General features: G+C 33.4%; 2 protein-coding genes and 1 long non-coding RNA gene across 12 annotated transcripts; 2 read left to right on the top strand and 1 right to left on the bottom strand.

Moving 5' to 3' along the window:
• The first annotated feature begins 1,902 nt into the window (after positions 1-1,902).
• LOC103853582 lies at positions 1,903-4,028 on the top strand. The gene is made up of 2 exons (XR_004455586.1): positions 1,903-2,918; positions 3,122-4,028. It is a non-coding gene; the product is annotated as an uncharacterized LOC103853582 (long non-coding RNA).
• A 2,519-nt stretch (positions 4,029-6,547) lies between these two features.
• Positions 6,548-9,145, top strand: LOC103853502. 8 transcript variants are annotated; one of them, XM_009130406.3, is made up of 9 exons: positions 6,548-6,805; positions 7,052-7,174; positions 7,348-7,419; positions 7,577-7,907; positions 8,004-8,057; positions 8,148-8,245; positions 8,445-8,570; positions 8,645-8,734; positions 8,820-9,145. In XM_009130406.3, the coding sequence occupies exons 1-9, from the start codon at positions 6,746-6,748 to the stop codon at positions 8,928-8,930; spliced, it is 1,065 nt and encodes a 354-aa protein (XP_009128654.1). In that variant the 5' UTR covers positions 6,548-6,745; the 3' UTR covers positions 8,931-9,145. The 8 variants fall into 8 exon arrangements, with proteins under 8 accessions (XP_009128654.1, XP_033141510.1, XP_009128653.1 ...); XM_033285619.1 differs by having other exon boundaries at positions 7,052-7,179; positions 7,332-7,419; positions 8,013-8,057; XM_009130405.3 differs by having other exon boundaries at positions 7,052-7,179; positions 7,332-7,419.
• On the bottom strand, positions 9,115-15,000 carry LOC103853501. Of its 3 annotated transcripts, none has more exons than XM_009130402.3 (15): positions 13,986-15,000; positions 12,988-13,556; positions 12,672-12,920; positions 12,470-12,585; positions 12,296-12,394; positions 12,108-12,195; positions 11,780-12,009; positions 11,518-11,702; positions 11,238-11,437; positions 10,810-11,142; positions 10,633-10,734; positions 10,250-10,547; positions 10,013-10,161; positions 9,648-9,932; positions 9,307-9,495 (listed from the first exon to the last, which is right to left on the bottom strand). In XM_009130402.3, the coding sequence occupies exons 2-15, from the start codon at positions 13,504-13,506 to the stop codon at positions 9,307-9,309; spliced, it is 3,042 nt and encodes a 1,013-aa protein (XP_009128650.2). In that variant the 5' UTR covers positions 13,507-13,556; positions 13,986-15,000. The 3 variants fall into 3 exon arrangements, with proteins under 3 accessions (XP_033141500.1, XP_009128650.2, XP_009128652.2); XM_009130404.3 differs by lacking the exon at positions 13,986-15,000 and adding an exon at positions 13,639-13,911; XM_033285609.1 differs by lacking the exon at positions 13,986-15,000 and having other exon boundaries at positions 9,115-9,495; positions 12,988-13,506.
• Between the last annotated feature and the right edge of the window lie 1,765 nt (positions 15,001-16,765).

The following is a 16,765-nucleotide window of genomic DNA, read 5'->3' as shown; positions in this document are numbered from 1 at the left end:
CATATTGATTAACCGTGGGTTTTTGTTGTTATCTCCTACCTGCCTAAGAGCTTGATCCTTCATTCCTCCTGAAAAGACATTGATGCTCTGTTTATTACGGCAATGTGGCACTTTGAAAGTGATTTGCTTTGTGAAGGGTTGGCCGTCGCGTTGGCCCATATTTTTGTAGATCCTTTAACCATTTAATTATTTAGAGGTTGTTGGTTTTGAAAAAAAATCTGAGAATATCTGTTGTGGGAGACATGAAACATGCACATGTGATTGATTTTCCTATGTTAGCAGATTTTGTAATGATGTTCGTCTAGCTTACCTTCCTTTTTCTAACGGTTGTTTGGCTTAATAAGTTGTTAGTAGCTACACTCTTTGCTTTTAGAGCGACCTAAAAATAACTGAATGCAATGTATCTGAAACGGGTTCGGATAATAGTACCCAAAGTAACTATATTACCCAATTCGGTTTGGGAATTTTGTATTCAAACTATCCAAAAGTACCAAAAAATAACCAAAAATATTCATTATATACGGTTTTGTTTGAGTATTTTTTATCCAAACTATCATATTTTATCCGAAAATACATAAAAGTATTGAAAATAATTAATATCTTTAATTTATAATTTAAATGTAAATTATTAAAATAATTATACATATAATTATAAATAATATTTGTAAATATATATTTACATTTCGGATGTCTTCGGATACTCATTCGGTTCTCGGTTCGGATCTCGAACGGGTACCTGAATGCCCAGGCTTAGCCCATACATAACAAATCTGATTTAATGAAACTCAGAGTTTCATTTAAATGGACACGTCGCACAATGTACGTAGGAGCTCGACTTTCTGACATGGAGTCCCATATCGCAGTTTCAGGAGTGAGTAAAACACTAGTTTATAAAATAAGATAGGGTATGAAAACATCCTAGCTATATTGTAATTTGGGAGTTTTCAAAAAAAAAATTGGGAAAAAATGCTTACTAGTAGATTTTTGTTTTGATGTGTTTTCCACTATTTTTCAATTTATGTTTATTAATATTTCCTCCGTTCCTGAAAGTAAAGATGTTTTAAAATTTTTACTTGTTCCACAAAGATAAATTTTCTATAGATTTAACTTTTAAGGTATGTTTTATACTCTTAAAAAATATTAAATAAAAATATTTGAATTGATTAAATTTCATTGGTGAAAAATTATTGGAAAGTCTATACTATTATTTGCGAAGTAAATTTTTGCAATCGAGCTCTCACGTTAAAAGTTAGAGCGGTTAATGTCGTTGTTACCCTTAATGAATTTTTATATATAATAATTTAATTAAAAACGAATTTTATATTAATAATATTAAATTTCTAAAAAGATAATTCTCATATATTTTGTTGTTATCTTGAAATAATATTTTATATTTCTAAAAAATAAGATAATACTTATATATTGTGTTGTTATCTTTAAATAATATTTTTATTATAAAAATTAAGATAAAAAATAATATATAATTAAATATTAAGAGCGGTTAATATCGTTGTTACCCGTAATGAATTTTTATATATAATAATTTAATTAAAAACGAATTTTATATTAATAATATTAATTCTAAAAAGATAATTCTCATATATTTTGTTGTTATCTTGAAATAATATTTTGTATTTCTAAAAAATAAGATAATACTTATATATTGTCTTGTTATCTTTAAATAATATTTTTATTATAAAAATTAAGATATAAAATAATATATAATTAAATATTAATGAAGAAAAAACATTTGTATAAAAATATATTCTAAAACATTTCTAATATATGAGTGTTTTGAAAAATTCAACACAATAATTAGTATATATATATTTAAATGAAATTTTTGGTGGTATATAAATTATTTTATCTTTTGTATAAACTTGTTAAGAATATAAATAATAACTTAACATATTGTTTTTGAATTAACAAAAACAAGATAATATTTTGTATTTCTAAAAAATAAGATAATACTTATATATTGTCTTGTTATCTTTAAATAATATTTTTATTATAAAAATTAAGATATAAAATAATATATAATTAAATATTAATGAAGAAAAAACATTTGTATAAAAATATATTCTAAAACATTTCTAATATATGAGTGTTTTGAAAACTTCAACACAATAATTAGTATATATATATTTAAATGAAATTTTTGGTGGTATATAAATTATTTTATCTTTTGTATAAACTTGTTAAGAATATAAATAATAACTTAACATATTGTTTTTGAATTAACAAAATATAAAATAATATCTAATTATATAAAAAATTGTTTGGTTCTCTCCAGAACGCGCCACCTAGGATCCAGCGTGGAAAGTCGTGCAAGGAGAGCGCGACACGTCATCTCCCTCTCTCAAAACGCATCGTTTCATTTAACTTAGAACTCTAATTATTGCGGGCTTTGCTATGTGTTTTAGGCTTATGTTTCGATGTGGAGAACAGCCCATAAGATCGAAACTAGCTTCTTCTTCGATTTTAGGGTTCATCTTAGTCTTCGATCCGTGAGCATCTTCACCACCAACAATGGAGTTCCTGGAGGAGGCGTGAGTTGAATGGTCTTGCAAAATTTCTGTTAGAAAATTTGATTGCGTCTTTACGGCTTCATTTCTTATCCTTCGAAACGTTAGAAGTCATTAATACATCGCTTTAACAAACTTCTTAATACCGTCAACCAATCAGACATTGAATACATCTTATCTCTCTGTAAGTCGGTCTCTCTGCCTCTATAAAGTTAATCCCTCTTTCCTTGAAAACGACGAAGCAATCTTACTTCCGCTAAAATGGCTTCCTCATCAATTCTTCTTTCTGATCTGAAGTTTGGCCAATGTTGTTCTTCCGCTGTTGAGGTTAGATTGCTCAGATTCTGGGAAGACATGAATGTCAAACGCGGTGACGAGTTATGCTCTTCAAAGGTGAATATGTTCTTAAACTCATGTTCATAGTGTTCGTCTGTTCATAAATTCATGTCCATAGTGTTCTTCATAGTCTTCTTATGTTCTTAAACTCATGTTCATAGTGTTCTTAAATTGAACAATATGAAACTTTTATATTCGGATCTCAGTTAACAATCTTCTGAAAGATTAATTTAGAAACCGTTTGTGCTTCTATTCTTTAGCCATGTTCATATCTGGAACATCCTTTCTTGATAAGTACGATGACAACTCTGGGACAAATCTGGCGTCATACTTCATAGATGCATGGTCTCTGGTTGCAACGCTTAAGAATCTGTCTGGTTAGTTCTGCGTTTAAACTCCAGGAAGATATCATATCATCATCATCTGGTTGTTGCTATTATCATCTGAGGTTTCTTTGTTTTAAACCACCAGTAAAAAAAATTATCTTGATCATATAGACTTGTGCTAATCATGTACTGATATACACCAAATGATGATGAAACTGATATCTTGATCATATAGATTTGTGCTAGACCGTGGTCGTTTGAATTTCTTGAGCTATAGGTTAAGAGAAGAGTTTGGGGATAACTGTGGAATCGTGAATGTTTCAATCATGGTTAAGAGAAGAGTCTTTGTCTACTGAGAGTAAGCAAACGGCGATGAAAGACTATGGAGCATGTTCGTCGCAAGAAGCGGAGACGGGTCTGTGGAGACTGAGGTCGGAGCCTCCGTCTATTGATGGATATGGTGGTCGTATTGTTACAGGAGTTTCTGTTTGGTGTGTGCTTCAACGGCCAACGTAAATTTGGTGGTGTTTGGCTGCAGTGCTTCACAAAGACGTATGATATTTTTTGTTACTATACAACAAGTCATATTTGTTGTTTGGAACAAAACGATTACAAGGTTCAATGTTAAAGTCAAACACGAGACTGATTCGTGAGTTATATATTTTTTTTTTTTACTATTTCAAGATTCATCATCTTTGGTGTTTTTTTTTCCAATGTTTCAATTTGTATAATCAACTCACCTTTGTTTAGATGTTGTGTTGGTCTATGTAGTTAATATTCACGGATGTTATTCTCAGTAAGTAAATATGAATACGTTGTTTGCAATTTTATAAAAAAAAAACAGAGTATTTTCACCACTGTTTCTGTATCTCAAAACATATTTTAAGAGTCTCTGTGATTCGATAAAACGTATATATTTCATAAAGGAGCTTATAATGCACTCATATTACTTAATTAGTATATCTGCGAAACCATGATAAAGCAATGCTTATTATACTATTCAACCAAAACTGAAATAAATAGAGAAAGAAAAATCTTATTTGAGCTAATATGCTGAAGACGGCGTGGGACGTGGGTGCGAGACCTTTCTGAACACGGGTAGTGCTCAGCCATGCCATGCTAACATTCGCGATTCGCCAATGCTTCTTCTTCTTCTATTTTCTAAATGTTATCATTCTTTTATACACGTCTTTGAAAAAAAAATTAATCTCACAAGAAATTGGCCATAACTGCAGGAAGCTTCAAGTTTAAGGTTTGTGTGAACAGCTAAGTTCTCTCTTTCTCTCTTAAGAAATTCTTATGAATCATCAGTAAGAAGAAGAAGGAGCATTTCGTGATTTTCCTAAAATTTTAGAAAATCTCTGGCTTGAAAGCCGAATGACTAAAATGTGACTCTACAGATCAGTGCTTGAACTGCAGATACAAAAAAAACACAGTTTGAGGAGAAGACTCGGAATTTAGAAGATGTATCAGCAAAACATGTATTGAGATGCAGAGATGAAAAGAACAACTTGGGTTACGGAAAAAAATGGCGAAAAAAATTATAAAAAAATTCGAATTTAAAAACATATAATCTGAAACAATAAATTTTTATTTATTATTTGTATTTATAAATTTAAAATACTAGGATCTTTTTACCTATTAAATAAAATATTTTGGTCATTTTTTTCCTTATGATCTATTTTTGTGACAGAAATATGAAAATAGTCTTCATAATCCAATACAATTCTATAAACCGTATGTTTTTGTAATCATTTGTATTATGGTATAATTATTTAAACGCCAATCATAAGTTTCAATGAAAATTTACCAATTTATAACTTCTAAAATTTTAAAGTTAAAAACATAACAAATACGAAAAAGACCAAAAAAACAAGTTAACAAATACTACAATTTACTCTTACATCTCAACCACAAAGTATACAATATTAATAACTTCTCACTTATATATATATAATCAATAATAATAAATATAATATGCACCACATAAGTGATAATAACTTACAGTAAACAACATGAATTTTCAGCAAGAACTGATGTAAAGCCATCCAAAGAAAAAAAAGAAAACATAACTAATTTGCAAGATAGCAGAGTTTCTTTAGATTTAAAAAAAAGGAAAACAAATACAGAACTAGACTACTATTTTAATTTTAAGTTAATAAAAATTTATATTAAATATTTATTTTAACTGTTTTAATTATTTTCAAAATAATATATCCCGCCCGTAGGGCGGGCCGACCCTAGTATATCTATAAGAAGATTATGCCCGCATGTGCGGATAAGACATCTAGACTATTATTGGCGAAGTAAATTTTTGCAATCGAGCTCTCACGTTAAAAATTAGAGCGGTTAATGTCGTTGTTACCCTTAATGAATAATTATATAAATTAGTCGAAATATAAAAACGAATTTCAAATCTATCTGATTAAAAAATAATTAAAATTAATAATAAATCGTTTATACCCTTAATGAGTTTATACCCTTAATGAATAATTATATAAATTAGTCAAAATATAAAAACGAATTTCAAATCTATCTGATTAAAAAATGAATAAATTAATAATAAATCGTTTATATCCTTAATGAAAAAATTATATAAATAGTCAAAAATAAAAATGAATTTAAAATATATCTGATTAAATAAGTGATTAAAATTAATAATAATAAGAATTATCTAAAATATAAATAATTAAAAACGAATTTCTATTAATACTATTATATTTATATATTATATTAGATAATTGACTATAAATAAAAATAATAAAATTTTCAAAAATAAAAACATGTTTTAAAACATAAGATAATTGCTAGATATATTCTATTGTTATCTGAAAATAATATTTTATTAAAACATGTTTTAAAACATAAGATAATTCTTACATATATTCTGTTGTTATCTGAAAATAATATTTTATTATAAAATTTATAGTTAGATATTAAAAAATTTATAATGAAATGCTAATCAAACAAATAAATGTATTTTCTAAAATATATGTGAATGTCTTTAAAATTTAACACAACAATAAATATATATATATTGATAAAAAGTAATGAATATATATATTAATAATATTTTATTTATATGTTATATCTGATAATTGACTATAAGTAAATTTAATAAAATTCTCAAAAATAAAATACATTTTAAAACATAAGATAATTCTTAAATATGTTGTGTTTTTATCTGAAATAATATTTTTTATTATAAAATATAAAATATAAAGTTTAATTTTTGATTTATCTTTTTTAAAATATAAGAATATTATGCTCGCATGTGCGGGCAAGACACCTAGTATATAATAAAATAAAAGAAAAATTAAATTATAAACATTTATTGAATTCTTAATAAGTTTCAAACTTTAGAAAAAATCTTGTATTGTATTGACAAAGCATATTTCCTAGGGAAAAGCATCTGCAAAAGATCTTCGTTTCTTCATTTCTCTTTTTTAAAATTTGAAGAAAGGCACAATAAAACCCTAAATAAAATTTCCCCCATTTACCAGCTGCCTCATTTTTGTTCGATTCTCCTTCCGCCGAGTAAAACGCCGTTACTGAATCATGAGGGGACTCAAACGCGCCGCTGTTTCCGAATCGTTTCCCGAAGTCAACCAATCTCCAGTGAGCTTCTTCTTTTTTTTTCTCGTTAACAAGTCAGATTAAAAAATTGACACTTTGGGTATTCTTGATTAGTAACGTTTTAGCAAGCTCTCTATAGGTATTGGATGACTTATATGAATATAAAGTCTCCATCTTTCAATCCAAGTAGTAGCTGAACCAGTTGGTTTGGTTTTTTTTTTTGTTTCTTTTAATTTTAAGGGTTAACTTTTATTGGAACTGAATCTGTGGCCTCAATCTCATAATCAGTTTAAGAATGCAAAACCAGTGGAAGGAACCTTGTTTGGTACTACTCAGCATAGTTCGTCGTCATTGGATAAACAGAGAGCTGAGTTAGCTAGGAAGCATGTCAGAGCTCTTAATAATCAATTTGTAAGGTGAATTTTTGGAAAAAAAATTAAGTTATTGTCTTTGTACTTGTTGGGTGTTCTATATAGTTAATTGAAACATATTACCCTTTTTTTGTTTGTTTGTTTGGTTATATGACTTCAACAAGAACCTAATTATGCTTCAATGTATAATCAATCAGTTGGGTGCAAATGCAGCTGAAGAATCATCCTGATGAACTCTGGGAAGATGGGATGCATGACTACATTAGCCATGCTTCCAACATTCTGGTAATAAATATTCTACAGTTACATCATGATACTTTTTTTTTCACAACATGAAAAGTATATTTGGTTAGGGTATGGTTTTGTCTATTGCTATGTCGTGCTTCTTTTGGTTACTTCTTTTGGTTACTTCACTACTTCACGTCCATTTTCTCTCTTGCAGGAAAAGTTTAAAGATGTTGTCAACTGGGTAAAACAAAGTAAGGGAAAGGGGGATAATGTGTCCCCTGAATCTACTGGAGCAGAGAAGAAACAGGTGGGTGAAGTCGAGAATAACGACGTTAAACCAGCTTCAAATAACAGCCTCTTTGCTTTAAACACTCAACCTGGCATCTTCTCCACCAATCAATCTTCCAATTTTTCCAGCAGTCCATTTGGTTTAGCATCCAATAGCCAAAGTGGATCTTTTAGTAGTGGCCAGTTTGGTCTAGCCAAAAGCAATAGCCAACCTTCTTTCTCATTTTCTAATAATCAAAATCCTTTTTCATCCAGAGGTATCTAGATACTTTTGCCATTTAAAGAATCATTTTCTGGACAATAGTTTATATCACAGAGACGTAACCTCTAATTTCCTTGTTTTCTGGTATTAGTTACTCCAGTGTCCATACCTACAAAGCGGGATTCCCCGGAAGATGCAGACGGTGGTGAGCTTATCACTATTCTTCCTGCTTCATAACCATTCGTCTTTGAAAGATTATGCTGTGAATTACCTGTCTTCTTTCTCAAATCTGCAGAAGATGAAGAACCTCAACCGAGCAGCCCATCTGTCAGAAAGACCGAAGAGAAGGGTGTTACTGTGGTCCATGAAGTCAAATGCAAACTTTATGTCAAGGTAATAATCAAAGTAATATGAATAACGTATGTATGCAAACCATTAAGGGTGTCATCATCAAAGTCGTCTTAGTTGTCTGTCATAGACTTGTAAAAGAGTTTATTCTCTCTCTCTCTACTTTAGTTACCTTGATGATCTGTTCTTGCTGTGACTGTAGTAATTGGTTGATTATAACCTGTGTATCAATGTTATTATGCAGTCAAATGACCCAACAGATAAAGGTGCATGGAAAGATAAAGGAGCTGGGAATCTCTGCATAAAATGCAAAGAAGGCGTCGACAAGGGGACAAAAGAATCTAAACCCACAATTCTTGTCCGAAACGATGTATGATTTCAATACACATACACAGTTAACTTCCAACTTTGGTCCATAGATTCTAAACTGATTTTGTTAACTAGGTCGGGAAGCTGCTTCTTAATGCTCTACTGTACACTGGAATCAAGACGAATGCACAGAAGAACGCACTTGTTGCAATATTTCACTCCTCGGTAAATGAGAATCTGCTGAAGCTTTTTCTTTAGCGTTTTCATGGTGGTTTGGTAGTTTCTCTCATTTTTATCTAACCTGCAACAGGAGGATTCCAACGAGAATGTAACACCTAGAACCTTCCTGATAAGGACAAAGACAGCAGAGGCTAGGGATAAGTTAGCAACAGCCATCCAAGAATACGCACCTTCTTCATAAAAATGCCCTTAACCCTTTTTATATCTTGTGGAGCCATCCACTATATTTTTGTTCTCACTTGATCTGTAATACTAGGACGGGTCTTAAGATAAGGGCATGATAAGATTGTTGTATTGATTGTGAGAAAGAGCCAAAGTTACCTTGTAGCTTGTTAGAGAATGTTGTGGCACTTGTAACTTTAAAATCCAGAAACAATAAAATCATTTCTTTTTGTATATCACTCGTCTGTTTAACTATGATATAAACAAGTGTACAGAATACTAGACTTTAGAACCTATAAAAGCCATCTATATGTATTCCATCAATCTCCCATTCATTCACTACATTTCTAAATTTATACATATAAGAGGGAAACAATCAAGGAACTGAACAATATCTAACATTCTCCGTTTTGGTTCTGTGATCTATGAATAAGGAAATAATCAACTACTTTCACGGTAGCAACAGGGTCTTGTTGCGCTGATGATGCACACCATTTACTTGGAAACTCTCTCTTATGGCTCATCACCCCACTCTGTTTCGGCTCTGCATCCCAATCTTTGTCTAGCTTCCAGTCTTTTGGCACCTACACTCATTATCATATACACATAATTCTCGTTAAAGTTCCTTAAACATGCATTTAATCAACGACAGTGTCCATAAAGATTGGTTCATCACAATCATCTAAGCATCTTCAATATCAGTTTTGTTGCAACTGTGGAGTGTTCTCTTTTTTACCTTGTCAACCGCGAGAGTGAATACTTCAATGTCTTTATTCTCTTTGATGTGGAAACGAGTGAAAGATTTGTAATTGGCAATGCGGAGTGAAGAGAAAGCTTCATCAAAGTGGATGTGGAGCCAGTTGATGCAGATATACAAGTAGCTTCCAAACACCAAAGACACCACAGGTGTTGAAAAGACCCAGAAGTAAAGGAAGACAGAAGCATAATATATGACAGCTCCGCTTCGGGACAGAGATTCCATTCCTTCTTTGCATATGTTGGTCCGGGTAACCGCCATCACCTGATGATGAAAGCACACTCAAGATCGGCTTTTCACGTTGGATTCTCGGTTAAGACACAAAACAAAATTACAGTAATTACCTCAGGAACATCAAATGCTGACATAAGATACTTGATACACGCTGGATAAAGGCCAAACGTCCATTGTTCAATACGGGCTCTAAGGCCAGTAGGGTCCGGAAAATGCTCGCTTTCCACTGATTTGTACCACTGATACAATGTATGATACCCTGTTTTGAACAAAAGTGTCACAAATTAGACAACTCACTTTGCCATGGAAACCCCAAACAAGTCAATATATGGTGAATGGAGACTGACCAGAATTTGCAAGTAGATTATGTTGAATACAGATCTCTATGCCTAGTTCCAACATCAACATGAGAATCAGAGCTGCCATCAGGTGAGCACTAACATGGAGAACTCCGATTACCACTCTTTTCTTCCGAGATATCTTTGAGGGCACAAATATGATTGCAGTGATTAGCAACACCAGGACACCCGTAAACGACACGTATGATTGTTCCATCACATACACAAAAGCGTTCCACACTGTTCCTAAGAAACTCTCCAGGTGTCCAGAAAACGAATCACCTCGTAAGATGTGGGCTAGCTTACACTGAAACCAATTGATGAACGAGAGGGAATGAGATATCAATTTTCTTGTGCACTGTTTAAATAGGAAGACCGAGCTTAAAACGCACCTGAGGGAACAATGAAAAGACCAAGATAAAGTATATAATGCCACCTATGAAATCAAATTGCCAGTTCTTTTTCCGGAACTTCAAAATATTCCCCAAAGCAATCTGCAAACAGCAGAAACCACTACCATTTAACATCAGAGCGCATAGTAAAAGAAACTGGAGGAATAAAAGTTTTACCTTGCTAGAATCATGAAAAGAAGGGTAGGCAGCCTTGCTTGCATAGGAAGCCCCATAGTACTTTGAAAATTTGCTGAACACATGGGTGGGATGTAGAAAAGCTCCTCCACAGCCATTAACAAGAAGATGTTGGACATGGACAGGCGCATCTGATTGAGTACATGAATGTCGCATATAATGATGCAAATCCCCTGCCATTCTGAGTTTACACCTGTAGTTTAAAACGTCGCATATCAGATGCCTCACGTTCTGCCCTGTATCGCTGCTCCAGTACCAATCAAGAAGCCAGCTCGGTTCATGCGTGATAATGATCACTGCATCATCCTCCTTAACCTAATTGAGGAAAAATATTTAAACTTTAGGAAAATTGAATAATCTGAAAAGACAAAGCCACTATATAATCTAGAATATGATATAAAAAAAGTTACCTTCTCCTTCACCAATTCGGCGAAGAATTTGAACTGGTCAACATCAATATCACCATGAAGTGCAAGATCCAAACCAAACACCCACCATCCCTTAGGTAGCTGCAACGCAAAATAGCTTTTCTTCTGGGGCATTAACCAGCCGCCTAACCAACTCTTATGGCATATATACCTCATGAATGTATTGAGTCCGTCAAACCAGTCTACGAAATAAATAAATAAAATGGTATAGTCAGAGGAAATGGGAGAACAAACCAAAATGAAGGTGGGGCCTGGAACTCACCATGGTTTCCAGGGATGAGAAAACATTGGGGACCATCATAATCCTTTAGATCTTTCACTCCCTCAGGTAATTCTGGCTTGTCAACGGCGATAGAGTCATTTTTATACCAATGGGGAGGCTGTAGCGCATACTCAAATGGACAAAAGAGACGTTTTTCATATGTAAACGCTGATGGATTGGGGTACCTGAGGTACAACATCGAAAAGACATCAGCGGTTACATTTAGAACTGCCGAAAGCTAGAGAATATGTAAAGCACTTACGCAAGATCTCCTCCAATAAGCAGTACATTACCCCGAGGCAACGGTCTAGTTTCACCATCCACCGAGACTTGGAGAGTAGGCTGAGCAAGAAGTTTCGCTACAGCGTATGATGAGTTCCCACCATCACCAGTGTCCGCCATGAAATCAAACCAAAAATTGTCCTTATTAGCAAGGTGGTCATATAAAAGTTCTTCCCTCTTGGTTCCATCACAAGATTTGGTCATTGCAGCCTAAACATTTTCCAAAAAAAAAGAGGCAAAAAAGTAATTATCATAAATGTCTGGCCGCAGAAAGAAGAATCAAATTACCATAAAGAAAAGAAGTATACCTGCAGCATCCGCATGTCAAAGCGGCCAAGAAAGACCGTTACTGATACGAGGAGGTCAAACACAGTTTTAAACAAATCAGCCGATGTTCTGAAATATATATAATTAGAGGAATCAGCACCTGGTCAGTCAAGTGTCTTGCTTTTTTTCCTAAGCAATAAAGGGAAATATTAGTTTGGCATAGACATACCCTGAATACCAAGGAACCATATCTAAGAAATTTGGTTTCATTTGCTCCTTCTTCAGCTTCTCAACTTTGTCTACTGACAGAGGGTGTGTCAGAGCCCACCTAAAAAGCATAACAGAACCTATAGATGAAACATGCCCATGGGAATGTAAGACCAAAGTTGATCAAGCAACTTACCCTGTTGATCTCTCCACTACATAATTGGCAATGTAAAGACCAATAAATGTGGCCCACAATGAGTATATGGGAGAAATTTCGCTAGATGAATCAGGACACGAACCATTGCACGCAATCTGAAAAGAAAAAAAAAACAAGGTAGGAACATGATTTGAAAAAGGGGTGAACAAATAAATCATACTCAGAGCTTAAAAAGAGATACCTCTCCATAAATGAACCATTTGGATAACAGTGGATAGTCACTTGCAGATCCAACAGGAGCAAACCACGAGGAGCACACTTGGTCTTTCAGCTTATTCATACGAATTAATTGTGCGATCCATGTATTGTGCCTATGTTCTCTTTTCCAGAATGAAAACAAGCTAGAATACTGTCTTCCAGGAGGCTTTTGCCTGAGAATAGCTCGATTACCACAATGGCTGTAAAAGATGCAGCAGGCCATGCTAAGAACCTGCAGGGATGAAAGAGAGTAAATTTTAAGTTTTAAGGTAAAAACTGCATTTAGTTTGCGAACTTACAGCGCAGTTTTGAAGAATGGTTAAGATCTCAGGGCGTCTTCCAGCCACGCGAGAAACAAGACCAACGTACCAAAGGGCAAGAAAAATGATGTGGAAGACAACAAGGAAGACTATTGAAGAAATGTAAATAGTCAAAAACAAGGACAAATTCATCCTCAAATCCAAACCCATTGACAGAAAGTTAGGAAGATGATACAAAGCTGCAACTAAAATCCAGGCAATGTACCACCGACTGAAGTTGGAGTAGTTTGGTCTGATGGTCTTGCCAATAAAAGGAGAAGAAAAGAAGTAGAAGAATCCGAGCAGGCATGCGTACATGGACCACCACTTGAGGGAAAACTTTTCTATGAGGGTGTGCATGTTATCGGAAGAAATAAAGAATAGGCAGCCGAGAAACACAGCAATGATAGCATGGCGAGAATGCTCATGCGGGTAAGGGTAAGTATGGGTTAGAATCGTTCTGACCCTCTCCATTTTGAGGGTATTCAATAAACGAGTCGAGTGTTTGTCAGGGCCCATATCATGTGGTTCTTGAGTTTCTTGGTCAAAGCTCAAACAAAACCTTGTGCCTAATCAAAAAGAATAGAAGAAGAAGATATTTAGGACATTTTGATCCACTAATGAAACAGTAAGTTTTGATAAAGCGGTTACAAGTTATATTGGATATTCAAATTTCACTTGGAGGAGAATCTAAAACTGCTGTCTGAACCCGCCCTGAATACCACTGATTGTATTAAACTAAGCTTCTTAAAGCAATTTAATAGCCAAGAACTCAAGTTTCCAAAGATGTAGTAGTAATCAACACACAAACAACCTGGACTTGTTAACTCTGAGTCTGAGTACATAAGATGAGAAAAAACTCTGACCCATCAACAAAAACATTCTCAATAAAAGCTGTAAACATCCAATTTCAAAAGCAATTATGAACTTTGGTAAAAAAAAAAAGGCGGAGACTTTTTCGTTACTTTTTAACTAAGAGAAACGAAGACTAATCATACCTGTGAATTGGGTGCAACGAATCAAGGTGAAATCTCGAAACCCGTTTGGAGCAAAATCGAAATAATCGGAATTGATTTTGTCAAATAGCAATGCGGTGGAGCTTACGCCCAAATACACACAATAACCCTAATTTTGAAAAATTGAAGCTTTACAGAAGAATGATATGTGATGAGTCAAGCGTAGAACGAGTCACGTGGCTCTGCTTCTTTGAATAACTTCTTTTTTTTTTCTTTCCTTTTGGTGTGAGAGAGGGAGAGAAGAGGAATATATATGAAAGAGGCGGTTTCCACACTGATCGCCATTTTCGTCTTCAGTTTCTTTTTTTTTATATATAAATAAAAAGATAAATAATAAATAAATAAAATAATATAAATGGATTGGAGGGAATCAACGAATGATTCCATTTCTCCCTTCAAAAATGTCCGAATCTTTTCTTAGTTACAGATTATTTGCGTGTACATTTTTGTGGAACTTGTAATCGAAGTAATGTAATAATCTATTAATTGTTTTCTAATCTGATATTTTATTTTTTTATAATAATAAACTAAGAGACTTCTCTTTTCACACAACTCTTGGTGGAAAATCCTTTAGAGAAACTTTAATAATAGAGTTTCAGAAAATAAAAAGTCTATAGGATGTTTAGATAAACGAGATGGAATATGGTAGCAGTAGTGGGATATGGTCGGCTTGGGTGAACCATATCAACAATGTCTTAAAGAAAAGCGAACCAAGTAAGAAAAATGATATTAGGCTTTGTTATTTGAAAATGGATTGTTGAATCTTTATGGTTAACTAATTAAGTTTATAAATAATAATATTAGGTAAATAAAAACTTATACAAAAAGTGTGTAAATAAGTTAATTAACCTTGTGAGTCAATAGATAAACGTGTTAGGTGAATAAATGCTAGATTTCATAAACTCAAATACACATGCAATGTCTTTGAGCTGTGCACATTTATTAAACCTACCCCAACCACAAGTATTATTATTTTCTTTTCTTCTAGTTCTATCTAGTGGATGTTGTTTATTTCTCATTTTTTATGTTGTGACTTCACATGTTAAACTACAAATGTTAACATCATTTTAAAACAAAGGTGTTTTAATGCACATATTATTGGCTTTAAAAGTAACAAAATAATTAATGAAATGAAAAACAAAGGTCTAACAGTACCATTTACACATAGATTTCTTTGGAATAGATGGTGAAGTTTTTCCAGAAAGGAACATAAATGGCAGCTGCTTTATTCAACTAGGGGAGGAGGAAAGTGTGAGTATTGTAGTGGACATGGTCGGCTTGGCTAAAAATGGTCGGTTTGGCTAAACCATGTGTGAATCGTGGATACAAGCTAACTTTTTTCAATAACTATATCTTTTCATTATGTTTCTAAAATATATATATATATATATAAAGAAAAAAAAAGTACAAAACTCCAAAAAAAATCTAATGGACTTGGATCTAAAAAATCTCAAAATGCACTAAATCCACAAAATAATCCAACTACGAAGATCTCTAGAAAATCTAGCTCCAATCGACCAGAGCTGCTGCCGCAAGCACACACTCACCGGAAGCGAGAACCGCCAAGGCTACCATGAAAGCGAGGAGAAGACAAAGCACAAGAAGGATTTGTACAAGCTCCATCGAAAACACAACCTGAGCGGAACCAAGAAAAAATGGAGGTAAAGCACTATGGACAAGAAGACTCATCGAGAGGGAAAAAGGAGATGTTGGAGCCGGTCCATCCGTCTCCTCCCGTTGTAGTCAGCCACTGCCGTAGACCCTTTTAAGGCCACCATCCTCTAATGACGAGCTTACTCATTGGTCCCATCAGTTCAACCTCTACCAAAACCAGTTCACAATAACGATTCACCACTTTCCCTTCCACCGTCGATTAAAATCTCGAAAGCTTAAAGGGTCATAGAGATGGATAGGTACCACACAGCCAAGTGGAAACACAAAACCGGGTATTGTCCTCCCCGGATCCAAACATGCATGACCTTCATACCAAGAACGACCACCAAACGAAACCGGAACGCCAAAAAAAAACCAACACCGCCACATCAAAACCAGAAAAGATCTACTAAATCAAAGATGAAACACCATCCAAAAATAGAAGGATGTGTCCCTCACGACACCTGCAAGAATCCCGGAAACCAGAGGGACTAAGCGCGAAGAAGACGAAAGATTTCTTTCTTTAGAGAAAAGTTATAAAAAGAGAAAAAAATGTACCAAGTTAAGTTTAAGAAAATTGATTATTTGGTTAAAATTTGGCTCTCTAGTGGAAGAAAAGCAACACAGTTGGCTAAATTAACAAGAATGTTATGAATATTATGTGATGTCCAATATAGAAAGTAATAGATTTACTTGTTCATCAAGGTTTTCTTGTACTTGGTCTCCAAGTTAAACCTTTTTATTATATCATATATAAAGAACTCATTATTCATGGATTAAGACACATCAATTTCTATTTTTCTTTTTTCTACTTATAACACGTTATCAGCACGAAACTCTAGTCGCTAAATAAAGTTCAAAATCTCAGTAGACATAGCTTCCACTCCGTCCCTTGCTTTTTTCTTCTCTCGAGCTAAGTATCACTTGTGCTTTAACCAATCGTAATTTGTTTATGCTCGATCTTGCTTTATTACATGTACATGACATAAGTATGTTTACTTTAGATGTGATTTAACATGCTTGAATATTAAATCGAGTCATGCTTTGCTGAACGTATCAATATTTTCAGTAATATATCTAGATGTCATAATTGTTTCATAAATGGCTGC

The sequence above is a fragment of the Brassica rapa genome, chromosome A02, assembly GCF_000309985.2.
Source record: "Brassica rapa cultivar Chiifu-401-42 chromosome A02, CAAS_Brap_v3.01, whole genome shotgun sequence".
NCBI classification, from domain to species: domain Eukaryota; kingdom Viridiplantae; phylum Streptophyta; class Magnoliopsida; order Brassicales; family Brassicaceae; genus Brassica; species Brassica rapa.
The sequence above is the reverse complement of the archived record's forward strand: the minus strand, read 5'-3'. Positions and strand labels throughout refer to the sequence as shown.

Coding starts and splice junctions, on each gene's coding strand:
- LOC103853502 (XM_009130405.3), top strand. CDS start 6,746: ATGAGGGGACTCAAACGCGCCGCTGTTTCCGAATCGTTTCCCGAAGTC. Junction 6,806..7,051: donor CCGAAGTCAACCAATCTCCA/GTGAGCTTCTTC, acceptor TCTCATAATCAG/TTTAAGAATGCAAAACCAGT. Junction 8,571..8,644: donor CAATTCTTGTCCGAAACGAT/GTATGATTTCAA, acceptor TTTGTTAACTAG/GTCGGGAAGCTGCTTCTTAA.
- LOC103853501 (XM_009130402.3), bottom strand. CDS start 13,506: ATGGGCCCTGACAAACACTCGACTCGTTTATTGAATACCCTCAAAATG. Junction 10,735..10,809: donor CTTTTCATGATTCTAGCAAG/GTAAAACTTTTA, acceptor TGCTGTTTGCAG/ATTGCTTTGGGGAATATTTT. Junction 9,933..10,012: donor CAGCATTTGATGTTCCTGAG/GTAATTACTGTA, acceptor TTTCATCATCAG/GTGATGGCGGTTACCCGGAC.